The 25,992-nt window shown below is 48.3% G+C and overlaps 1 protein-coding gene across 1 annotated transcript in view; it reads right to left on the bottom strand.

The window, feature by feature from the left end:
- Positions 1–2,215: 2,215 nt before the first annotated feature.
- Positions 2,216–25,992, bottom strand: part of DLG5 (discs large MAGUK scaffold protein 5) — a 159,202-nt gene continuing 135,425 nt past the window's right edge. Inside the window, exons 21-32 of the mRNA XM_004383168.1 lie at positions 25,306–25,468; positions 24,990–25,123; positions 18,068–18,214; positions 16,565–16,748; positions 15,763–15,911; positions 14,739–14,909; positions 14,054–14,250; positions 6,744–6,887; positions 6,307–6,434; positions 4,949–5,058; positions 4,152–4,261; positions 2,216–2,319 (exon numbers count right to left, since the gene is read on the bottom strand). Coding sequence (XP_004383225.1) covers positions 2,216–2,319; positions 4,152–4,261; positions 4,949–5,058; positions 6,307–6,434; positions 6,744–6,887; positions 14,054–14,250; positions 14,739–14,909; positions 15,763–15,911; positions 16,565–16,748; positions 18,068–18,214; positions 24,990–25,123; positions 25,306–25,468 — 1,741 coding nt within the window. The remainder of the gene's footprint in view (positions 2,320–4,151; positions 4,262–4,948; positions 5,059–6,306; positions 6,435–6,743; positions 6,888–14,053; positions 14,251–14,738; positions 14,910–15,762; positions 15,912–16,564; positions 16,749–18,067; positions 18,215–24,989; positions 25,124–25,305; positions 25,469–25,992) is intronic.

Genomic DNA, 25,992 nt, shown 5'->3' with positions numbered 1-25,992 from the left:
CAGTACCTCCAAGCCTCACGGCATTTAACGTGGCCAGCCCTGGCCTCCTGGCTGCCACAGGTGAAGCCTCCCACTTTTCCCAGCTTGCCCACCACCCTGAAACATGGACCTTCAGGCCCAAACAGGCTGCTCTGGAGAGCCCTGCATTGCTGGCTGTCCCGACCCTCCCTCCCAATGTAGCCCCGAGGCCAGGCCTGACCTCTCCCACCCTGTGGCCTGGCCGGCGCCTTGTCCAACCCTTGCAGACAGGACCTTGACTGAGAACGTGAGGGACCCTGGGTGTCCTTCAAATTCCCAGAGCACTAGATTACTCTGCTTTGCTTTCTGCGGCCCAGCCCACACCTGCAGGCCTGAGTGTGTGTGCCTGCAAGCAGGGTGTGAACCTTAATCAGCTGCCTGGCTGCAGTCACCACAGTGGTCACCACAGCCGTGCACGGACAGACGGATGGGAGGGGAGAAGGGAGTCAGAGAGAGGCTGGTGCAGGTAAAAAGGACTCTGATCATCATGAGAGCTGTAAAGAACCTCACACACCAGCCGTTTCCAGCTACGTTCTGCGGAGGAGGACAGCTGCCTCAAATCTTAGAATAAAGGGCCGCTGAGAGAGCAGGGAGAGAGGAAGCACAAGGGAAACACAGACATCTTCATTCACAACCAGTTACAGAAATTGACCTTTATTGGTTGTACTAAAGTCTGTTTAACTTTTGATACAAAGTAACATTTTAGTACAGAAAATCCCAGTCTGTCAGAACAGTACCTGTCTGCTTACACGTACCATCTCTGTCCCATCCTATCCGCAATCTAGAAAAAACAGCCCCCAAAGGGTATCAAAGGAATAGGTCGAGACATAGTCTACAGTTTTTCTTAGTTGTCTGAGCTAGAAAATTTGTACCTGTAAAACAAAGGACAGCACTGAGGACTGAAACTTCTCTCTTTTGAATGACTGTGCAAGAAAATATATCCCTTTTTAAAAAATGTCAGTAATTGCTAAACTACAATCTAGTGCCTAGAATTACAAAGAAAAAAATGGAATCAGAGATTTCCTGCTAGTAAAGTGAAATGTTAGGAACAACATTAACACATGGGTTTGGCTCCAGTAACACAGGGCCCAGTATGGTACCTCAGAACAGGACACACGGTTTCAGCCGGAGCCACCCAGCATCAGAAGTGCAAAAACAGACCCCAAACGAAGACATCCTCACAGAACACGGGTCGTGCTGAGAGGGCTGTAACCCAGACTAAAAAGACCCGTTTTTTTTATTTGTGACAGTGACAACACAAATCATGATACTTCCCCTAAAAGTTCTCGATTCAAGGTCTGAAACATGAATGTTTTCATATTGAAAAGGGCTGGCGTCCTCGCCACTCTCTCAAATACAAAGATTACGAATTACCCTGCAAAAATGGTGCTGACAAAGGCTGTCAGTATTTACAGAACCTACCAAGGACCCCATGGCACGCATCAGCTCGAGCCTACCCCCTGCCTGGAGCCTCACTGTGTCATTGTGAACCTATAGGGCTTGGCGGACCAGATGCAGCGCTTGAGTAGTAAGTGCAGATGGAGAGAAAATGAGAGGATATGGAAGGCAGGAGAGAAAGTCCGAGAGACGGGTTTGTGAGACCCCTGTGCAGGAGAAAACTGCGGCACTGACCCCCGAGGTCCCGGCTCGGCCGCCTCCGTGGGCTGAGCGTCTGCAGTCTTGGCGTCGCCCTTCCAGGAGGGGGCGCCGCCGAGTCAAAGCACTGGTCCCACTGACGAGAACCCCCCAAAGCAAAGCAGCCCCCCAACAAGGTGCCAGAGTCGTTTCACTGAAAAACAGGAAAAAAAGCAATGCCAGAGTGACAGAAGAGGTGGGCAGAGGGGGCAGGGGCTGGGCACTGACAACATGAAGCTGTTCAAGTAAACATAAACAACCAAATACTTAAAAAAGGCTTGTAAACTTGTGATCTGGAAGGTTCTCCTCGCAGCACCTCTGGTCAGCTAGCTAAAGAAAGGCTGGTGCTGAAGCCCTCTACGGAAAGTCTTTCGCGCTGTTTGTTTTGCTGTGTCTCAAAGCACATGTGTTAGAGGAATGCTGTCTGCTGGCCTGGCCGCTGCCCCGTCCCTCCCCTCCACATTTATGTACAGACATGTCTCTATTTTCAGCCGCTGAAACGAGCCGGGCCCCGCATTTACGCTGGTGGGATCACAGCAGGCGTCCACAACACACAGCTCCTCTACAACGGGCAGGCCGGGATCCACAGGACTTTATTCTGCTCTTGAGTGACCGTGGCCAGGATCTGAATGCAAATGTTCGACAGGGCCCCTCCCTGGACGATCCCTGCAAAAGAGCACCCCAAACACATCCGTCATTCAGCTCAGAGCAAGACCCAGGTTGCTGCCTGTTTTGAAGCACCTGGCACCCCTGCCCCACTCCCAACCCACACTCCTCCACTAGCAAGAAGCTGAGGAAGAAAAAGAAAGAGCAGAGTGCAGCGCAAGTCAGTTCTTCTCTCTCCCTCTGGTCAGCCATTCAGACTGTTGAAAACATGGGCTCCAACAAGGCTCGGGGTCAAATCTCGTCAGGCTTCCCTGGCCGCTGTAACATGATGACCACAACTGGCCACTCTCACCCCCACAATCTCCTGGGCTGGGTTTGCCTACCGGTCTCACAGTGAGGGGATCCCAGCACAGGGCAAAGCCATTAGTGTGGGGGATACTGTGACGATCCAATTGACAGAAGGATTCTGTAGGAAACGATGAGCTCAGAGAATCAGAAATCCCACAGACTGGAGCTAGACAGGCTGTGTGTGCTACAGCCCAGAGAAGATTTCGCGGCAAAGACAAGGAAATGGATCGAACTCCGGCCCAGCTCTGCTCTGCAGGCTCCAACACCTCAGGTTTGGACAGGATCAGGGCTGCTCCCAGGAGGGTCCACCAAACACGCTGGCCAGGGGTGGATTAACCAGTAAGCACGGTATGCACCAGTTTAGAGTAAGAGCAAAGTACACGGTGAAACCCGTGTGAAATCGTGCACTACAGGTTAGTCAGTAAAGCCAATTAAGCCCATGCGTACCTTGCTTATTGGGTAATCCATCCCTGGTGCTGCCTGACAAACTGTTTATGGCTGTGACAGGTACATACAGAAACTGCTACAGAACCTCGGCAGAGTAATTTTACACGTGTTGGATCTAATACAAAATATCTGGGCTTCCATTTTGTTAAGTCTTTGGGTTTTTTAATTTTCAATTTTACCTCTCTACTAATTCATTTTTCATGTATTTGACAAAAGTATTGGTCTGTGGTGGATTAGAAATTAACACACACACCCAAAATGCTGGTCCTTGACCACAGGTTGCGTGAGAAGCATTGTACTAGATTACAATGCTTTATAGAATTAAAATCACTGTCCATTCCTCTCCATGACCATAATATAACCTCCTACAAATGACTGATTTTATGGAAAATCACTGAATCGATTCCAACTCATAGCAACTCTATAGGACTGAACAGAACTGCCCTATAGGGTTTCCAAGGCTGTAATCTTTACGGAAGCTGACTGCCACATCTTTCTCCCGAAGAGCAGCTGGTGGGTTCAAACTGCTGCCCCTTTGGTTAGCAGCCGAGCACTTAACCACTGCGCCACCAGCACTCCTTCAATTTTAAGGAAGAGGCTGAAAAGGAGAAAGTAAAACAGTAGCAGGTAAATCGGAGCCAGGCTAGTTTTGCTCCAAAGGCCAGAGATGATTAAATCTGTGGCTTTTCTTCACAAAACCCCCATGACGAAGCTGGCCTCCCCTGAGGACGCTGTAGGGCAGGCGGCTGGCCACTGTCACTTGTGCTGCTGGCTCACCAGGGCCCCCAGTTCCCGACCTGCTATGGACACTGGAGCTGATGACATGGTACCTGTGCTGCGGACAGACCCACCACTGCAGAGGTAAGAATCCAAGTGGAAAAGACTGGACCATGACCTGATGACAAAACTAGTAACCTTTACATTCCAACCTGCAAACTCCTGGGGTTGACCAGTGATGAAATGAGAACACCTCACTGCGATGGAAAGTGCCCACCAGAGTGCTCGGTAAGTGCCCACTCGGCCCCTGCTATCGCCGTTTCGAAGGGAAAGCCTCTGCATCCTGCTTGCTGCTTCTCCCAGTGCCGACGCCCACCTACCTGTGAAGTACCTGCTGTACTCCTGTTCAATCTTCTGAGCCGTCTCAAACTGCTCTTTGGAATGTCTCTGGGTCACCTTGTCCCGCAGGTAGATGGGGTCTCTCTGCTCCCTATTGGGACACCCAGGAAGCCAGGCTGAGCCTTTCACCTCTCCTAGGCCCTCCTCATCCCTCCCTTTGTCACCATTGAGATGGGGCCACGCTGTGGTGGGGGGCCCATGTGTGCACCCCTCAGAAAGCACAGCAGCAGCTTCGGGCCCCAGAGGGAGGTTTGGGCAGGAAGGGGAAGATGGGTGCCCCAGTGTGTGGACAGAGTAGACACACCAGCTGGCCCCCAACTGCAGGTACTGAGCTTAGAAGCACAGGAAGGTGAAGTGGAACGGGGCCTTGCGTGCGGCTGGTCCAACCAATGAGGGAAAGCAGAGCACTCTTGTTCATGAAAGCAAAGGTTCATCAAAGTCACAAGTCAGCTAGCTCACAGCTGAGCAGGGCCTAGCCCAGGTCTCCTAGTTCCTGTGTCCTTCTAAGCACCAAGCTAAGAGGCAAGAGAAGAGGAAAGGGGCAGGAGGGGGAGGAGGGTATCTGTGCAGACAAAGCTGGGACTATGGCAGCACCCTGACAGCTGGGGGCCTGAGGAGGAAGTGGTCCTCTCCTATGCATGCTGCCTATTTCAAGGCTAACAGGCATGTCTCTGATTCTTCTACCCGCCCCCCAACACACACCCCTGCTGCTTGGGACCGCCTGAGCCACCAGGCCACCCCTCAAGGCCCTGGCGAGCCCTGGCAGTCAGCCACCTACTTGATCTGCTTTGCGCTCTTGTAGTGGATGAAGATGACGATGGGGTAGATGTGCATGTTATGGAGCCGCTCGATGGCGTGAGGGGCGATGTCCAGGAGACAGTGCCGGTTCTGAGGGAGGTGAGAGGGCGGTGAGCACCAGAGGGAAGGCGCGTGGGTGGGCAGACACAAGGGGCTGGGTCTGAGGACAACCCCAGCCCACCTCCTATCCAAGGCAAGAAACTCCTTCCTGCCACCAAAGGGCTCCCCCTCCCCCACCGCATACAACTCTTCCTTACTCCATAAATGAACACATAAGGTCCCAACCATGAACAAGACAAGGTTTCATGAAGACCACACACGATTAGCTGTGAGGAAACTTTACCCAAGGAAACACCTCCCTCCTGGATGTTAGCTGTGAAGACAGCTGGGCTGGGAGCAGGGCTGAGCGGGGTCTGGACAGCCAGCTCCAAACCTCCTGTTGGTCTTTGCCCAGATACCAGGACCTTCTTAAAGCCTTCCCCAACCCTGTACTCTGAACCCTGATTTCTCCCAGGCTGAACAAATAATCAGAGAGTTTAAGAGAGAACTGCAGTCAGGGAGGAGAGTGTGTCTTTGCACGGCTGTGACTGAAATATGTTCCTAGGTCCCCTGAGCCTCCAGGCAAAGTATGAGCCAGAGAAAGGCCACAGGCACCCTGTGACCTCCAGCCACCCACCCAGAGGCATCACGGAGGGGTCCAACCACTGGTGAGCTTCCGACCTTACTGGGCCACCCCTGACTGGAGGTAATGGGTGCCGAAAGCTGTAAGAAGCCAACCCCTTCTTGCAAGCCACAAGGAGCCACAGCCCAGCCAAGCAGACTGACCACCCCAGAAGGACGGGGCTGGGCACAATGGCTGTCCCTCCTGCACTTTGCAGATCCCCCACCTCGTTCATGCTGCAAATGGAGCCAACTACGCTCAAGAGAGACACAAAGCAACAGTTCTCAACTCTTTCAGGGGCAGGGACCCCCGCTGGAGGCTGTGTCCGTCTCCCCAAAATAAAGCCACAAACATAAAATTCTGCACCCAAGTTCAGCAGGCATACTTGGGCCCCTGTTTTAGAACTCCCTGCCAAAGTCTCTCCACCCACAACCACCCGACTTCAAAGCCCTCAGAGAGGGGAGGTGGCGAACGCACAGGGTGACTCCCCGCTGAGTGATTCAGGGACACAGAAGCACAGAGAAGTGCGGACCGGAGCTCACGCAGCACACGAGGGCAGCAAGGAGACGGGGCACTCAGGCTGACATGCACAGATGAGCTCACTGTGGCCTGAGACACACAGGGAGAAGACCAAGGGCACAAGGGCCAAACGCACCCTGGCCAAAAGCAATGGGTACCTTTTCTGTGATCTCCTTTATTGAAGCCACTGTGGTCACATCGAAGTGGCCACTCCTCCGCTTATAGTCAACAAATAGGCAATCCTTGACGCCCCGCTCGATGGCCTGCTGCGAGGCCTTCATCACCTCTGCAAGGCACAAACACAGAGTCAGGTCCATGCCCAGCTATCGTGGCATGTCCTGCCCTAACACAGGCGGAGGATGTCCTGCAGCAGCTTTTAGGAATGAGGGCCACGTCCTCCTCAGGAGAAAGGACCTGGGGCCACGCCTTGATCTGAGCCAGGTCTCCTCTGCTGAGCCTCCGGTCACCCCTTCTCAGGAAGCACCTGAGAAACACCGTGTGACCTGCCTTGGGGCTGACATGCCATGCACGGCTGGGCCAGTGTGGACACAGACACAGACAGACATGACCCGGCAAGCAAGGGGACGCCCCTTACCAAGGGGGCATCTGTAGAACTTCCCGGGTGCCTCGTTCACCAGCATTTCCTTCACCACATCCATCAAGGGCCCCAAAATCAGGACCGGCCGCAGAGTGGTGCAGTCCACTTTCTGTACCAGCTGGTAAGCCAGGCTCACGGCATCTGGTGAGAGAGACAAAATGTCACCAGGGCAACAGCTGGGCACGGAAGGAGAGCAAGTGCTGGGGCCCCCCCTGCTCCCTGACCTTGCTCATGCATGCTCCCCAGCCTGGGAGACCCACCTCCCTCCTGCCACAAACCCAGAGCCAGGTAGGCTAACCAACTCATCTAAGTTTGCCTGGGACTTTCCCAGTTTCAGCCCTAAAAGTTCAATGTGCCAGGCAAACCGGGCCACCTGGTCACCTTCGAGCCAGGTCCCAGTACTTCCTGGAGTTCAGTACAGCCTCCCCCAACTGTGAGTATCTGACACGCCAGCCTCAGCCAGTCATTCGGCACTTCCCTCTGCTCAAACACTTCTTCATGTCTTAACATGCCTGCTTAACTCCCCACTGTCCACTTCCTCCTCTCTAGTGACAAAATCCATGTACATCTACACAGCTCTGTACAGCATTTCCCAACCTGGAGCTCCACCAAAGACCAGAAGCACAGTGACCTGTTTTTGAACAGTGAGGGGAGGGTTCAGTGGTCCACTATGGGAAATTCCACACACCACCATCAAGGGATCCCCCCACACCATTTCTGAGGAACAGCTCTGAGGAGCCTCACGTAAAGAACTTACTCCTGGAAGAGACGAGCACAGAATCTCACAGATAAAGTCCTCTTCAATGGCCCTTTCCCAGCCCAGGTTCCTACTAGCCTCCTCAGAAGTAAGCACTAGGATAAGCTGGAAGTATTTGTATCCTTCCAGACGTTTTGTTATTCTCGTGTATTAATATTTACACGCTCATAAACTCCAGAACACGTGGGGTGTGTGCGTGTGTGCATTTAACAAACATTACATAATACTGCAAATATTCTGCAGATCATTCTGTCGGTCAGCGTTGTTTTTCTGGAATGTGTCCGTGTTGATTCATACAGCGGAACCCTTTGCTCCTTTTGAGCATCCCACTTCATGGGTACGTTGTATTTTATCCACCACCCCCCGCCACCCCTTTAAGGACATTAAGTGAGTATTCCCTCAACTTACTTGAAAAAGAATCATATTCTCCCTCGATGACTATTCACATGCCACACTATGGGATACCAATCTAGAAGACTCATGTTCCTCCCTGGATAACCTGTGTCATGGGGAGTCTTCACAGAATCAGAGAGCTGGAGCACATCTTACCAATCAGAGTGCAACCAGATGAGTCAGAGGCCCAGAGAAGAAAAATGGCCCGTAAGGGTCACACAGAGCACAGGCTTGATCTCAGGGGTTACAAGTCTTAGTCCACACTGCAACAACTTTCTGATAAAGGATACAGCAGGCCTCTACACATACTCCAGAGACACTGGGGCACAGGCCCCAATGGGACAAGGACACCCAGCACACTCTGTGGTGTGGAGATATGAAGCATATAGGCACATAAGGGCGGGGGAGAGCAGCTACCAGGAGACCATGCAGCAGTCAGAAGAACAAACTAAAGCAGGGATTCAAAATTCCCACTGTGCATCCGAGTCACCTGAGGGCTTTAAAAAAATTACATAGGGATTTCTGCTCCCAGGTGTAATAGAAGAGCAAGCAGCACACCTTTGAGGACAACTAGAAAACCTGGATTTAAAAAGAGCAATATCTTTCTGAGGGCATCACAGAGCTGTTACAGCAGTCAGGATTTGAGATGCCAAGATCCTGGAGAGAAGGGAGCCACGGAGGCATGAGCCTACGTTCTACAGGCCGCTTCCTGCCTGAGCATGTGCAGACTTGTCCAGTGAGGACGGGGGCAGAGAATGCAAGCAGAGCCAGCAGTCCTGGCCATCTCCAAGGCAGGTGAGACAGACACGGCTTAGAGAGGCCAAGGCAGCTGCGACTTGAGAGGCCACAACTGCAGAGAGAAAGGGGGGACAAGGAAGAAAGTCTGATATTTAGAAGTTTTCCCCTAAAGTCATCTGTCAAATTCTTAAGCTGTGAGGAGCAAGAAGCAAGGCGTGTGAGTCACAGAACACAGAGCAGTTTTCTGCACTCTCAAGGTACTGAAGAGACAAAAACTAGGCATCAAGAATCCCCAGGAGGAGGCGCCCTGACAACAGCCCGGCCCTCCAGGGACCACCGCAGGGCCACACCCTAGAAGCACAAAAGCTGCAGCACAGCCTCGCAGCTGCTCAGCCTCTGTCTGCTGAGAGGGAGCTGACTGGTACCAATGGAGCTCACGACAGTAACATGATCCAGAGCCTTGACAATTTCCTGTACATAATTTCTGACATTTCAGTAAAAAATCAGCAGGCATACCAAAGAGCAGGACCAAGAAAAACACAATAGAGAAACAGAGATGACCAGACATTAGAGCTACCAAACAGAGTCTTCAAATATGATTAATATGAAAAAGAAAAGAGATGACAAGACGGAAAATATCACCAGAAAATCAAACTCAACACAAAAAAAGAATCAAATGGAAACTCGAGAGCTAAAAAAAATCTCTGAAATTAAGAACATATTGAAACACAAAAGAAGAGTAGACTTATGAACAGGAAAAAGTCAGCAGAAAATATTCAGGCTGAAGAGTGGAGAGAAAAAAAAAAAAGAGATGGAAAAACCAGAAAAAAAAAGTGTAGGAGACATGGGACATTGTTACACATTGAAATGTGTCTCCCAAAAGTACGTGTTGAATTCCTGGCCCTTGTACCTGTGGATGTGATCCTATTTGGAAATAAGGTTTTCTTTTGTAATGTTAATAAGGCCATATCAGAGCAGGGTGGATCCTAAACCTAATCACTTCTGGGTTATAAAGAGAGTAGACAAGATACAGAGACACACACACGAGAAAGAGGCCACATGAGACAGGCTCACATGGTGGATGTACCTACAGGCCCAGGAACACTAAGGATTGCTGGCTACTAGAAACTGAAATAGAGAAAAAAGGACCTCCCCCTAGAGTCACACCCTGAATTCAGTACTAGAATCAACTCAACAGCAACTAACAACAAGAAGCCTTCTAACTGTAAGAAAATAAATTTCTATTCTTTAAAACCACCCACTTGTGGTATTTTTTATGGTAGCGGTAGGTAACTAAGACAGACATGGTCAAAAAACACCTAAGCTACAGAAAGAGAGGTGACAAGAGCACAGAAGCCAATTAAGGAAACAATAGTCAAGAATTTTCCAAAATTCACCAAAACATCAAGCTACACATTCAAGAAGTGCTCAGGACTACCTCCCAACCAACCACAGCCATGTTAAAGAAAACCACATCTATACATGTTACAGTGTGACTACTGCGTGGTATGGAATCACCTTGCAGAAAGCAATTTAGCCTGTATTCTTGGTTCATTCTAGCAGGACCACAACTGAGGTTAATAAGTGGGGGCTGATCAGACCAAGAGGAACAACCTGGGAGCCCAATGCTGACTGGTCTCAGAGGGCATGATGCAATCTATCATGGCCACGTGGTGAGGCTGATAACAGCCCTGAATCCTGAGGCTCAGATGAGCTTCCTGGTTGGTGACCGCGCATAGGAGAGGGTAGTTCCATGCTGGGACCCCTCCCAGACCTCACCCTATGTGTCTCTTCATTTGTATCCTTTATGGTTGTAATAAATCTGTAGGCTTACTCTCTATACTTTCTGTGCATACTGAGTTACTGCAGTGAATTACTGAGCCCACAGGGGCAGCTGAGAGCCAGGAGAGGCTGGCCTCTGCCTATTTGGCAGTCTGAAAGTAGGTGTCCTTCTAACTTGTGAACTCTGACCTAGCTCCACGTGGCTAGGGTCAGAGAATTGCTACATGGGAAGCTGATCTAAAAGAAAGTATCCATTGAAATTGTTGGCTCTGTCCCAGTTCCGAATGGCTAGGGTCACAGAGAGTGCCACCTGGGTGCCTGGTGACGAGGATAGAGAAGAGGGAAGGTAAGGACTGGATCCATCTCCACATTTTGGGGACTAGATTCATGCTGATCCTTACCACGCAGTTAGTGACGAAGATGGAATTTATCCATTTTGCCCCTTACTTAGTGCAACTACTGAAGACCGAAGATTGAGAAATATCTTAAAAGCAGCTTGAGGGGGAGGGGAAGATGACACAGTACCTTCAACAACAAGAACAATATGAACAATGACTTCTCAACAGGAACAATGTGTGGTAGATTAAAAAATGGTCTCCCAAAGATACAGTCACCTCTTAATCCCCAGAACCTGTGAATACTATCTTACATATCGAAAGATGTGACGATTAAGAATCTTAATCATCTCGTAAGGAGGAGCATACCCTGGATTATCTGGGTGGGCCCTAAAAACAATCACACGTATCCTTATGGGAGAGGCAAAGGGAATTCTGGGGCAGACATACACGGAGGAGAAGGTGATGTGAAGAAGGAGCTGAGAGAGATTTAAAGATGCCGATGATGGGGCCACAGCCAAGGAATGTCAGTGGCTGCCATAAGCTGAAAGAGGCAAGAACGGACTCTGTCCTAGAGCCTCTGCTGGGGTGTGGCCCTGATAACACCTTGACTTTAGCCCAGTGAAACTGATTTCGAACTTACGGCCTCCAGAACTGTGAGCAAGTAAATCTCTGTTGTGTGAAACCTCAGGATTTGTGGCAGTTTGTTGTGGCAGCCCTGGGAAACTACACCAAAATGAAAGCCAGGCGACACTGCACGGCATCTCCAAATGCTTACATAACCTATCTGCCACTCCAAAATGCTATCCCCGCTGAAGCTCTCCTCAAAAACAATCGTGAAACAGGCATTTCCAGACCAATAAAAGTTGAGAATTCATCACCAACAAACCTGCACTACAGGAAACACTGAACGGCGTTGTTCAGCAGAAAGAAAATGAAACCAGAAGAAAACACAGAATCGCAAGAAGGGATGAAGAGTAAGGGGGAGGGTATACATAAATGAATAACTGATGTCAAATTGACAACGCTGCCTTGAGTTTAAAATACATGTAGAATTAAAATCATAATAATGGAGACGGTGGGAGGGAGGTAAATGGGGTTATAGTGTTCTGATGTTCTAGAATTATTAGGGAAGCGATCAAAGAAATAATTTATATTAATAGTGAAGTCACAGATATATGTTGTGAGATCTACTGTAATCATCAAAAGAATAAAACAAAAGCAAATAACTAAGAACTTGTAGATGAGGGAGGGGCAAGATGGATATAAAACATACTTGATTAATCTAAATAAAGCACAAAAGGAGAGAAATGGAAACATAAAACAGGTAATACAAAAAGAAAACAGACTAAGTCTAAAACAAATCTATCAGTAACTGTACTTCATGTAATGGATTAAATAAACAATGAAGACTGTCATGGGTGTGTTCAGATTACAAAAACTCTTCTGTAAATGTGTGTGTGCTTTTATGTACACATATTATACTTCAGTAAAGTTTGTCGCAGTAGATTTAAAAGAAAAATGTGCCACTTACAAGAAACATTTAAATATAAAGGTACAGAAAAGTTAAAAGTAAAAAGGCAGAAAAAGAAAGCTGGTGTGGTAACTATATGAGACAAAACAGACTTTAAGGAAGGAAGCATTACTAGAAATGAAGACATATCATAAAGATAAAAGGGTCAATTTAACAGGATGATGTAACACTCCAAAAAGTGCATGTAGCTAATGACAACTTCAAAGTAGACAGTAAAACCTGCAAAAGCCACAACCTGTATAAGGTGGAAACCTGTCAGAGAAGGAAAACTCAAATATTTTCCACTAAAATGAGCAATAGAAAAGTGGTAAGACTGCACCCTGTCAAAGGCAGAAAACTTGTGAGACCTGGAAAAACAAGGCAGTCCCGTGGAGTTCTGGCTCACACAGGTTTCACTGCACGATACAACAGTGAAGAACTAAAGGCAAGAAGAGACGAATGGTTATTTTATAAGATCCACACACATCCAAGGACATGCACCAACCACACCAGAAATGCTGCCTGGGGACAAAGGAGACAGGAGATGTGAGAGCAAAGACCGAATGGATGCAGGGGCACAAAACAAAAGAGAAGCCTGACCCTAACTGAGGGCGTGGGAAACTTTTTCTGTAAAGGGCAAGACAGTAAGTATTTTAGGTTTTGAAGGTGAAATGGAGCAACCGTTATCTCCAAAAGGCTAACAGTCCTTTTTTGTTCTAATAGTCTTTTTTATATTTAACTCTCAAAAATGTAAACACAACCCTTGGCCCTCAGGCCACCCAAAAGCAGGTGGTGGGCCACACTGGGCAGCAGGCTATAGTTTGCAACCCCGTCCTGACTGACTGACAGTGGACCATGAACTAAGGGTGTGATTCACTCAGCTTGCCAGGGCTGAAGGTCTTGACTTAAACAAAGAAGAGGGAAGGAGGAACCCAGTTGTCCTACCTTCTGCCGCTCACTGGCCCAGCACACCCACCTGCCTGGGGGGTCACATTCCAGGGCGGCAGACACACTGAGGTCCTGGGAGCAGCATTCGGAAGAGCCTCCCGCTTTACCGGACAAACGTGCCCTTTCCACCAGGTCGTCAACAAGCGGTCCTCGACAGCCGTGACACTCAACTATAGCCCTGTGTCAGCGTCCTACCCTGGGGGCATCTTGTAGGAATAGTGAACTGACACAGAAGTGCGGCTGGAAAAGGCCAAAGCTCTCAGAGACTCGGCAGCCCCTGGCCACCCCCAGACAGCCTGTAACACCTCAAACATACCAAGAACACCACCACTGAGCAGAGACGACCGTTTGCCTCTTCCATGCCCTCCCGCCCTCCCTTCCTAACAAAGTCTGTGTCACTGAGCTGGCAACGCATCCAGATGAAAGGCTGCCCTTCTCAGCCTCCCCGCAGGTGTGAGTGGCCAAGAGGCACAGGTGGGAGCAGTGAAGGGGAAGCCCAACCAGGGCAGCTGTCTAAGGAGACCCGACAGTTGTCTAAGGAGACACGCTCAGCTGAGGTGCACTTCTGCCTTCCCCCTTCCTGCTGCCTGAAACATGGGTGAGATAGCTGGAGCTTAGTGACCTGTGGTGGCCCCGGGAGACTTGAGTATGAAAGCCTCAAAACCATCAAAGGCTGTCAAAACCAGTGCCACTGTACCAGCCTGGATGCCTACCACCAGACTGCTCTTGGGTGACAGAAAAGTATACCTCCACTTTGTTTAAGTTGCTGTCTTGAGGCTGCGGTGATAAACAATAAACCTTATTCCAAGAGCCCACTGGAAAAGAAAGCCCAGTCACTTGCCTTCAAAGAAGGGAAGAGAGTCATTGGAGAAGGTGTCCAAGGCAAGCAGGTCTTTCCCATCTTTGGACCCGCGGCGTTTGTGTTTATGTTTCCTGCGAAAGAAAGACCTGCGTGCAGCTGCCGACAGCGTCTTGGCAGCGTTGTTGTCATCTTTGACTTCAGACATGCTGAGCCTCCTGGGGAATTCTTGGTCCATCCTGTGGTCACAGAGAGTGGCGGTGCTGGGAGAGGCCGCAGACACCATCTCCACGCCCACACTGCCAGGGCAAGGGTGGCCCGAGCCGGGGCAGAGCCTAGGCCTCCCCCATCACGGCTCTGCAGGCTTCACAGCTCCTCCCCAACACCACACAAGCCCCTTCACACCCCTGCTGTGGGAGGGGTGGGCTCTCTGAGCAGACCAGTCTCAACCATGACATTCAGGTCAGTGTTGAACTGCTAGGACAGCCCTTGCTAGATGACTTTGAAAGCTACTCTCCCTGAGCTGCCACTGTGCTCCGCGCAGTGTGGACTGATGCTCGGAGCAGCTTTCTGGACATAAATCTTGGCAAAGCGGATAGGCGAGAGGTTGCGATAAGCTGCAGGATTAGTTTTCTCTGTACTCCCGACCCCCGCCACATCCCATAGGATGGCTCCAGGCCCCTCTGCTCCCACCCACGCCCTAAGCCCAACGCTGGGGCACACGTACACATATTTGCTGGGAATCTGCCCACGCTGGATCTTCTGGGCGTTCTCATCCAGCTGCCAGGCCATCCAGTAGCCAAATGTGCCCTGGGGCAAGGTGTCGTCAACATAGAGGATGTCGTCCTTCTTAAAGCTCAGCTCATGTTCCACCTCTGCCAGCCGGTCGTACAGGGCTCTGGGCAAGGCGAGGTGTAAAGCCCATCAGAGGAGCCCCCAGCCTTCCACGGGCTTCTATACTGCTCCAAGCTCTCCCCGAACCAGCCAGAAACTTATTCCAAGGCCAGGTACCACCTCTCGCCATTCTGCTAGGGGCTCCCAGAGGAGGGAGCCACACGTTTTACGTAACAGGGCAAAGATGAGCCTTCCTTCCAGATGGGAAGCACATTTCCCTGAGATTGAGGGCTCCTGAGAACAGCAACTGCCTCACCCCATCAGATGAAGAACTGCTTGCCCAGGACCAAGGCCGTGTCTTCCCCTTCCAAGGGCAAGTGTCATGGTTCCTACAGGTTGGAAACTCCTTGGATAGACCTATGCCGTCTCCCACTATCAGGGGCTCCCAGACACAGGGAATTGTACCTCATGGTGCTCAGCTGATCAGTGATTCTTATTCTTTTTGTGGTCTCAGATCTTAGGAAACGTGAAGGAAGCCACAAGCCCCCCCCCCAGGAAATGCCTGATGCCTGTCCCCACCCACCCACAACATTCCGGGACACTGTGGATGCCGTGAAGTCCACTCACACCCTGCAGAGGGCTCTGCAATCCCGGGTCAGGAGAGGCATGCAGCCCAGAGGAATATGGGACCCCTGGCCTCAGAATTCCCAGGCCCTGACCCCAAATAAGGGAGCCTGGTCCTTTAAGCCCTTGGGTCACAAGCATCTCGCCATAAACGTGTGGACCAGACAGGGAAGCAATGACTACTGCAGCCCCACCTCTGGAGGCAACAAGCACAGAGACATTTACCAGGGACAGTGTCCACTGACAGCCCGCCTCCCCCACGGCCCCCCAGCCCTGGATCCGGCCTCTGGTACCTGATGTAGAAGCCATCCCCAGGCTGGCCCTTGACCCTGGCGAGCTCCTCGGGGCGGTACTGCACCTTCAGGCGGACGCTATCCTTGGGCTTCAGCATCTCCACATACACCTCCTCCACCGTCTTGTTCCGCACGTCCAGTGTGCCATACTGCCCAGGAACAAGCGGGGTGAGGCCAGAAGGGCAGACCCAGTCCCAGCCGCAAGGGCCCAGTGTAGAGATAAGGCAGAAACTCAATGTCCCCTTACCTGAGCCTCTGCCTGCCAACCCTCTGGAGGTAGGGCTACCCACGTGGTCTCCCCCAGCGTCCATGTCCTATGCCTACTCTCTAGCCACCACGTCCTCTAGTGCTTGTCCCAGGGAATAGCCTGCTCTAGTCCCTGGCAGGTATGGGATACTCCAAATATGGCCCTTCACTTTGCTTATCTTCCGTGTACCTTTAGATACGTATGAGCCACCTCTCCCATCAAGCGGTTGACCCAGTGAGGGGGAGACAACAGTCCCCCATCCAATCAGTCCTGCTGCTCACGAGAGCAGAGCAGCTTCCCACCGGGTCCCCAGTGCCTAGGCTGGGCTCTGCCCTCAGGCTCCCTCAGGGGGCTGCTTGCGGGCCGCTGAGCTTCCCAGAGACCTACCCCGAGGGTCTCTGAGGCATCCTGGGTTTGTAAGGATTGGACAACAGCACCGACGGAGCCACCGTGTGACAGCATGTGCTTCTCCGTCTCCAGGGCTGCCGCAGGCTGCAGCGAGCCCCGTGTGCAGGATTGAGAGGGGCCCGGCCTGCCCAGCAGCCCCGCGCTCACCTCGAGGATGAGGTCCCCCGGCACAAGGCCATCAGGGCCCCTGGCAGGGCTGTCATCCTCCACCTCTGCCACAAACACCCCATGCAGGTTCCCGCCACACAGGTGCACCCCGAGCTCCAGCTGAGGCTTCTTGATGGAGACAAGGCGTGGCTCTGGGCTCTTCTTGTTGGCGTCGCCCACAACCCTTTCAGGAAGGAAAATAAAGCTCCTCAGTCACGCTCTGGGAGGGAGGAGGGTATGGAAAAGACATCTGAGGAGGAGGTCTAGGAACTACAGGGACGTGAGAGGTTGCCTCATCGCTAGTGCTAGTTCTACTGATTCATTTTACAGCGCATGATGCCAAAGCTCAGAGAGGGTAAAAAGACAGCGCAAACCCAAGCTCATACAACCAGTTACTCACAGAGTCCAAATCAAGGCCCCAGCTGTCAACCACACCCCTGGGCTGCATCTCTCCCACTTGTTTGGTCCTTGCTCTCCTAACTTGGTTCTGCTTCAGAAAAGTTAGACTTGGCCTCTCTGGCCAGGAGCACAATTTATTCAGCAAATGTTTACTGAGCAGCTTTAACAGACCAGGAAGTGCGAAGAGACAGCCCCTTGCCATCAGGTAACTTACAGTCTAGGAGGGAAAATAAGCTGAGGGAAAGAAATGGGGGCAGCAGTGGAGACTGAAAAAAAGGGACCTCAAGCAGAAGCCAGTCTGTGATTAAAATTCTGCTGCAGGTACATTCCAACATGACTGGTCGTGGTGCAAAGAACACAGAGCTGACTGCTTCCTATGCTAGCTGCTCCCCTTGTGGCCTACAGCGCCCTCGCGGCACTCCCTCTGTGCTGTGTGCCCCTGGACACTGACTGTCACCTCTAAGCCCAGAGCTCTGTGAGGGCAAACTGCCCTGGAGGCAGCCGGAGCCCTAGGCCCGGCAGAGGAGGCCGTTGGGTGACAGCAGCTGAATGAGCTGATGACAGATCAGGAAAGAAGGAGATGAGAACAGAGGGGAAAAAGAAGTAGGATGAAGAATGAGTCAATAAGAGAACAAGAGAAAAGAGAAAGACTTGGAAGGAGGGCAGGAGGAAGGGAGGAAGAAGGCAGCATGGCCACCCCCACCCAGCCCCTGAAGACCTGCCATGTCACCTGCAGCACGGGACGCTGCCCACCCTCCCCATTGTCTTCCCATCTAGCTGTGCTCATCACAGGAGTATCTTGCACTCCGTGACTTATTCTGCATAGCCTAGTTGCATGCCTGAGCCTTTCCCTTAGGTCTAAGTCCCAACACCGCTGACTCTTTTCCAGGACTAGATTGTAAGTTCCTTGATGGCAAGGGGCCATCTCTTTGCAGTTCCTGGTCTATTGAAGCTGTTCAGTAAACATTTGCTGAATGAGGTGTGCTCTGGACAGTGAGGCCAAGTCTAACATTTCTTGAGTAGAACGAAGTTAGGAGAGCAGGAGGATGTCTTGGCCCTGCCAGCTGTGGTGGACAGTGGAGGCTCCGGTATTCGTTCGCTAACCTGGAGTTGGATGTGCTCTGCTTGGCGGGAGGGGTTCCTGGGCCCTCATCTTGCTCCATCAGCGGGTCGATGACAGAGGTATGCTCCGGGGTGGTGCTGCCACTGGCCTGCAGAGTGGAGTGGTTGCCGGCAGGGTCCAGGTGAGAACTGGAGAGGGACAGGAAGAATAAGGTCAGAGCCTCACCCTCTCCTATAGGAAGCGGGTTTCTGCTGTGGAGAGGACCAGGCCCACACGGCCCTGAAGCCTTGAGGAGAGGCAGACACCTCGTTCACCCACAGGAACCCGCAGTCCACTCCTGCTGCCTGTCCAGGCGCCACTGTGTCCTCCACTCTGGATGCTCTCAAAGGTCTCTGGCCTAATGGAATGATACATTTAAAGTATTGAAAGAAAAAACAACTGTCAACCAAGAATACTGTACCCAGCAAAACTATCCTTCAAGAATGAGGGTGAAATTAAAACATCCCAGACAAACAGAAGCTGACAGAGTTCACATCCACCAGACCAACCTGACAAAAAATACTAATGGGAATTCTGCAGATGGAAGGGAAAAGATACTAGAAAGTAATTAAAAGCTATACATAAAAAAGAAAGATCCCTAATAAAGGGAATGCACAGCTAGTAATAAGGTATTCATGTTCGATAATTCTAAATGTTTTGTCCTTTATGTTTTTAAATAACAAATACATAAAAAGCAAGGATAAAACCATGCTACAGGGAACATGAAACGTAAAGACATAATTAGTGATAACAACAACAAAAGAGGAAGAGAGGAATGATATAAGTATAGAATTTTTTGTATGTTACTGAAGTTGAACTGGTTACCCTAGTATGTTATAGACACAAGCTCTTAAATGTAATATTCATGGTAACCACTAAGAAAATATACAAAAAAAATACACAAAAGGAAAGGAGAAAAGAACCAAAAAGGTTCACTACAATAAACCAACAAAACACAAAAGCAAGCAGTAGTAAAGGACAAAGAAGGCTTAAGACACACAAAAAACAACAAAATGGCAGAAGTCAGTGACTTATCAGTAACTACAGTGAAGGTAAACAAACTAAACACTCTACTCAGAAGGCAGGGAGTGGCAGAAAAGACAAAAAAACATGATCCAACCATATTCTGTTTACAAGAGACACACCTTAAACCCAAGGACACAAACAGGTTGGAAGTGAAAGGAAGGAAAAAAATAGTGCAAACAAAAACCAAAAGAGAGCAGAGGTGGCAATCTTAGTATCAGACAAAGTAGACTTTAAGATGAGATCTGTCAGAAGAGATAAAGATGAACATTATATAGTGATAAAAGAGTCAATTAATCAAAAGATTTAACAATCATAAATATATATGCACCCAACATCGGGGCACCTAAATATATGAAGCAAACACTGGTAGAACTGAAGGGAGAAACAGTACTACAACGATAATTGGAGGCTTCAATACACCGCTTTGAACACTGGACACAACATCTAGAAAGAAGATCAGCAAGGAAATAGAGGACTTGAGTGATACTATAAACCCACTAAACAGTCTAGTTAGGTCTGTTTGGGGGTTCTACCCCAAAAGATGGATATATATTTAAATAAGTACACTTGGATAAATTTAAAAAGACTGAAATCATGCCAAGTATTTTCTCTGACCACAATGGAGTGAAGCTAGAAATCAATAACAGAAAAAAACCTGGAAAATACACAAACGTATGGAAATTAAACACCACACTATTAAACTACCAATGGGGCAAGGAAGAATTCAAAAGAGAAGTCACAAATTCCCTACTATAGAGTCAAATGAAAATGAAAGCACAGCATACCAAAACTTACGGGATGCAGACAAGGCAGTGCTCAGAGGGAAATGGACTGCAATAAATGCCTACATGAAGAAAGAAGAAAGATCTCAAATCAACAACCTAACCTGACAACTCCAGGAACTAGAAAAAGAAGAGCAAACTATGGCTAAACCTCCCAGAAGAAAGGAAATAACAAAGATCAGAACAGAAATAAATGAAATAAAAAACTGAAAAATAGAATCAATAAAACCAGAAGTTGGTTCTTTGAAAAGACAAACTGACAAGCCTTTACCTACACCGACAAAGAAGAGAAAACATGCAAATAATCAAAATAAAAATGAAAGAGGGGACATTACAACTGACCTGATCAAAATAAAGAGAATTACGACACGATATTATGAAAAACTGTACGGCAACACACTAGATAACTTAGATGAAATGGACAAATTCTTGGAAGCACACAACCTACCCAGACTGGCACAAGAGGCAACAGAAAGACCCATAACAAGAGATAGAATCAGTGATCAAAAACCTCTCAACAAAAAAATGTCCTGGACCAGATGGCTACACTGGGGAATTCTGTTCAAACTCTTCCAAAAGATAGAAAAGGAAGAAATACTCCCTAATTCACTCTATGAAGCAAACAGAACCCTGATATTAAAACCAGACGAAGACATCACACGAAAAGAAAACCACAGGCCAACATCTCTTATGAATATAGATGCAAAAATCCTCAACAAAATACTAGCGAACAGAATCCAACAGCATATTAAAAGAGTCATACACCATGACCAGGAGGGATTTATTCCAGTAATGCAGGGTGGTTCAACATTAGAAAATCAATCAACGTAATACATCACATCGATAGAAAAAAAGGAAAAGAACCACATGATCATCTCTATGTATGCAGAAAAACCATCTGATAAAATCCAACACCCTTTCTTGATGAAAAACCTAAAGAAGACTGGAATAGAAGGGAAATTCCTCAATATGATTCAGGGCATATATGAAAAGCCAACAGCCAATATTATACTTAATGGAAAAAGACTGAGAGCTTTCCCTTTGAAATTAAGAACAAGACAAGGGTGCCTGCTCTCACCACTTCTAATATTGTGTTAGAAGTCCTAGCCAGAGCAATAGACAAGAAAAAAGAAATAAAAGGTAACCAGATTGGAAAAGAAGATGTAAAATTATCTCCATTCACAGATGATATGATTCTATATACAGAAAATCCCCAAAGAGTCCACAAGAAAACTTCTAGAGCTAATAGAGGAATTTAGCAAAGCTGCAGGGTACAAGATCAACAAACAAAAATCAGTTGGGTTTCTACACACCAGCAATGAGAAAAGTGAAAGGGAAGTTAAGGAAATAATTCCATTTACAATAGCATCTAAGAGAATAAAATACCTACAATGAAAACTATAAAATATTGCTGAATGAGATTAAAGAAGACTTAAAAAAATGAAAAGTTGTTCCATGTTCATGAATTGGAAGACTTAATATTGTTAAGATGTCAATACTACCTAAAGCGATGTATATATTCAATGCACTCCCAATCAAAATTCCAACAGCCTTCTTTGCAGAAATAAAAAAAAATCCTCACTTTTATATGGAATGGCAAGAGGTCTCAAATAGCAAAGGCAATGTTGAAAGAGAAGAATAAAGTAGGACGACTCACACCTCCTGATTTTAAAACATACAACTACAGAGCCCTAGTGGCAAAGTAGTTAAGAGCTCAGCTGCTAATCAAAAGGTTGGCAGTTCAAATCTACTAGCCTCTCCTTGGAAATCCACAAGGATTACTGTCCTGTAGTGTCACCATGAGTTGGACTCGACTCGACGGCAACAGGCTTGGTTTGGTTTTGGTATACAGCTACGGTAATCAAAACAGCCTGGTACTCGTATAACAATAGACACATACACAATGGAATAGAATTTAGAGTTCAGAAATGAACCCACACATCTATGGTCAACTAATTTTTGACAAGAGCGTTAAGTCCATTCAATGTGGAAAGAAGAGTCTCTTCAATAAATGGTGCTGGGAAAATTGAATTTCAATGTGCAGAAAAATGAAACAGGATCCATGCCTCCCACCATACACAAAAACAAATTCAAAATGGATTAAGGACATAAACGTGCAAACTAAAACCATAATATTCTTTTTTTTTCTTTTTTTAACTGTACTTTAGATAAAGGTTTACAGGACAAGCAGTACACATATTGTTTTATGACATTGGTTACCAATCCCACATGTCGACACTCTTCCTTCTTGACTTTGGGTTCCCTATTACCAGCTTTGTGTCACCTCCTGCCTTCTAGTCCTTGCCCCTGGGCTGGCGTGCCCTTTTTAGTCCCGTTTTGTTTTATGGGCCTGTCTAACCTTTAGCTGAAGGATGAACCTCAGGAGTGACTTCATTACTGAGCTAAAAGGGTATCCGGGGCCATACTCTTGGGGTTTCTCCAATCTATGTCAGGCCAGTAAGTCTGGTCTTTTTTTGTGAGTTAGAATTTTTTTCTCCAGCTCTGTCCAGGACCCTCTGTTGTGATCCCTGTCAGAGCAGTCGGTGGTGGTAGCCAGGCACCATCTAGTTGTACTAGACTCAGTCTGGTGGAGGCCATGGTAGTTGTGGTCCATTAGTCCTTTGGACTAATCTTTCCCTTGTATCTTTAGTTTTCTTCATACTCCCTTGCTCCCGAAGGGGTGAGACCAGTGGAGTACCTTGCTCACAGGCTTTTAAGACCCTAGATGCTACGCACCAAAGTAGAATGCAGAACATTTTCTTCATAAAGTATGTTATGCCAGTTGAGCTAGATGTTCCCTGAGACCATGGTCCCCACAGCCCTCAGCCCAGTAGTTCAGTCCCTCAGGGAGTTTGAATGTGTCTATGGAGCTTCCATGACCTTGCCTTGTACAAGTTGTGCTGGCTTCCCCCATATTGTGTACTGTCTTACTCTTCACCAATGTTACCACTTCTCTATTGTCTATTTAGTGTTTTCCCATCCCCACCCCTTCCCTCCCTTGTAACCATCAAACACTGTTTCTTTTTGTATGTAAACCTTTTCAGGAATTTTTATAGTAGTGGTCTCATACAATATTTGTTCTTCTGTGATTGACTTATCTCACTCAGCATAATGCCCTCCAGATTCACCCATGTTGTAAGATGCAGATTCATCACTGTTCTTTATTGTTGCGTAGTACTCCATTGTGTGTACGTACCATAGTTTGTTAATCCATTCATCTGTTGATGGGCATCTAGGTTGGTTGTTTCCATCTTTCTGCTATTGTGACCAATGCTGCAATGAACACGGGTGTGCATATGTCTATTTGTGTGATGGCTCTTATTTCTCTAGGATACATTCCTTGGAAAGGGATTGCTGGATCATATGGTATTTCTATTTCTAGCTTTCTAAGGAAGCGCCGTATTGTTTTCCAAAATGGTTATACCATTTTGCATTCCCACCAGCAGTGCATAAGAGTTCCGATCTCCCTGTAGCCTTTCCAGCATTTGTTATTTTCTGGTTTTTTTTGGTTTGTGCCAGTAATGCCGGGGTGAGAAGGTATTTCACAGTGGTTTTGATTTGCATTTCTCTAATGGCTAGTGATCATAAGCATTTCCTCATGTGTCTGCTAGCGGCTCAAATGTCTTGGTGAAGTGTCTGTTCATTTCCTTTGCCCATTTTTTAACTGGATTATTTGTCTTTTTGTTGTAGAGGTGTTAGAGTTTCTTATGGATTTTAGAGATTAGACTTTTGTTGGATTTGTAATGTCCAAAATTTTTTTCCAAGTCTGTAGGTTCTCTTTTTACTCTTTTGGTGAAGTCTTTTGATGAGCGTTAAGTGTTTAATTTTTAGAAGATCCCAGTTATCTAGTTTATCTTCTGGAGTTCACGTGTTGTTAAGTTATGAAAACCATAATATTTTTAGAAGAAAAAGCAGGGGCAACACTGTCAGGCCTAGCTTTTAACAATGGATTATCTAATAACAAAAGCACTAACAGCAAAAGACAAAATAAATAACAGGGACCCCATAAAAGTTAAATACTTTTGTTCATCAAAAGATGACCAAAAAAGTGAAAAGACAAGCTACTGACTGGGAGAATATCTTCGGAAACCATATACCCGACAAGAATCTAATAACCAAAATACACATAGAACTTCGACAACTTAACAACGGTACAGCTGTTGTAGAAAACAACATGGCAGTTCCTCAAAAAACTGAAAATAGAACTACCATATGGCTCAGCAATTTCACTCCTAGGTATACACCCAAAAGACCTGAAAGCAGAGACTTGTACACCAATGTTCACTGCAGCACTATTCACAATAGCCAAAAGGTGGAAACAACATAAATGCCCATCAACCGAAGAATGGATAAACAACATGTAGTACATAGGTACAATGGAATAGTACTCAGCCAGTAGGAGAAACGAAGTCTTAACGCAAGCTACAGTTTGGATGGAAGTGGAAGACGTTTTGCTAACTGAAATAAGTCAGCCACAAAAGGACAAAATGTTATATGACCTCACTTATATAAAAGGACAAGAAAAGCAAATGTATAGAGAACAAAGTTTATTAGTGGTTACCACGGGCAGGAGGGAGGGAGAAGGGGGTCGGTTAACAGTCATGGAAATATTACATAGATTAAAGGCAGGGTTACACAGCCGATTACTGTAATTGCTGCTGATAAATTGTACACCTGTAAAAAGTTAAAAAGAAAGGTCTCTGGCCTAGTGTCTGGAGCTCCTGTTTGCAAACCCTGTCCCCACTGAGCTGTGACATGCTGCCCGGCAGGGCCACATATGCCCTTCTCCTATCTGCCCCCAGCCCACAGCACACAGGCAGGGGCAGCAGGGATGCCACATCGGTGCGTGGACAGTGATCTGATCACTCTGTGATAATCCTATCCCCAGGCTAACACATTTCCACGCACAAGGCCTCTTGCTGGGTGGGGGACGCCAGTCACCTGCTCCCACACCCGATTCCAGGAGAACCCATTCTCCCTTTCTATGCCCGTCAACATGCCTCTCTCACCAGCAGCAGAATCCCCCGAATGTGCAACTGCACCCTGGATCTCCTCACCCCCCATGAGCAACACTCTGCCCCACCCATCCCTCTGCCGGTGCCCAGATGGCCCTCACCTGGACTGGGAGTGGCTGCTGAGCTGGTGCATGTGCGGGTGGTACTGGGCCAGGATGGTGATGGTGTCGCACTGCTGCCCAATGATGAGCCGGGCCTGCTGCTCTGTGGCGCTTCGCAGGTTGATGCCGTTGAACTGGGGACACAGCCACAATGGGCTCAGTGATGGGGCTAAGGGAGGGCTGGTATGGTCATGGAGGAGGCCCTGGGGGCTTGGGGGGCACTACTTTCCCACGGGAGAAATGAGAGGAGAAAAGGGGGAAGGGAAGATGGGCAGGCGTGTCTGTGAACACAAGGCAGAGGTCAGCTCCCTCTTACCTCAAGTAACTGATCTCCATACTCGAGGCCGGCCTGGTGAGCGATGCTTCCACTGGTCACCTTGGAGACGTAGATACCACCCTTCTCTCCACTCACAATGGAGATCCCTAGCGGCTCCGAGCCCTTCTGCACCTTGACATGGCGTGGCTCCTCCACATAAGGCCTGGGAAGAGTTGAAGGTTTCAGGACCCAGAGCTGAGGGAAAGGCTTGGGGAGAGTTTCCAGTCAGGCATGCAACTAGGCTATGTGAATAGGCCGTGGAGCGCAGTATGCTCCTGTAATGAGCACAGCTAGATGGGAACACGACTGACCAACCCTTCCCATGACAAATGACAATACGTCCCTGCACCCTCATGCAATGCAAACACGCTACCCCAAATGGATCCCAAAGGCAAAAAGAATGGTCACGTGAGCTGTGAACACTGACATAAGCAGGGAAGAAACACTCAAATTTTCATCAGGTGAGTGCAGCTGCCTCACACAATATGCAACTTACAAACCCCAGTGGGGTCTCAAGACCCCGTCTGAGGAAGAGAGCTTCTAAGATAATGTTCACGCAAGGATAACAGACAATATCCGTTTTTACATTGACTGGCTACCCAGGGTGATGTAAAGTGATCATGGTAATTAAGCTGCTGCAAACCCAGGCCATTAAAAAGGGTGCAGGGTAGGCACACGGAAGCATCC

Source organism: Trichechus manatus, unplaced genomic scaffold, assembly GCF_000243295.1.
Source record: "Trichechus manatus latirostris isolate Lorelei unplaced genomic scaffold, TriManLat1.0 scaffold00106, whole genome shotgun sequence".
Lineage (NCBI taxonomy): Eukaryota > Metazoa > Chordata > Mammalia > Sirenia > Trichechidae > Trichechus > Trichechus manatus.
The sequence above is the reverse complement of the archived record's forward strand: the minus strand, read 5'-3'. Positions and strand labels throughout refer to the sequence as shown.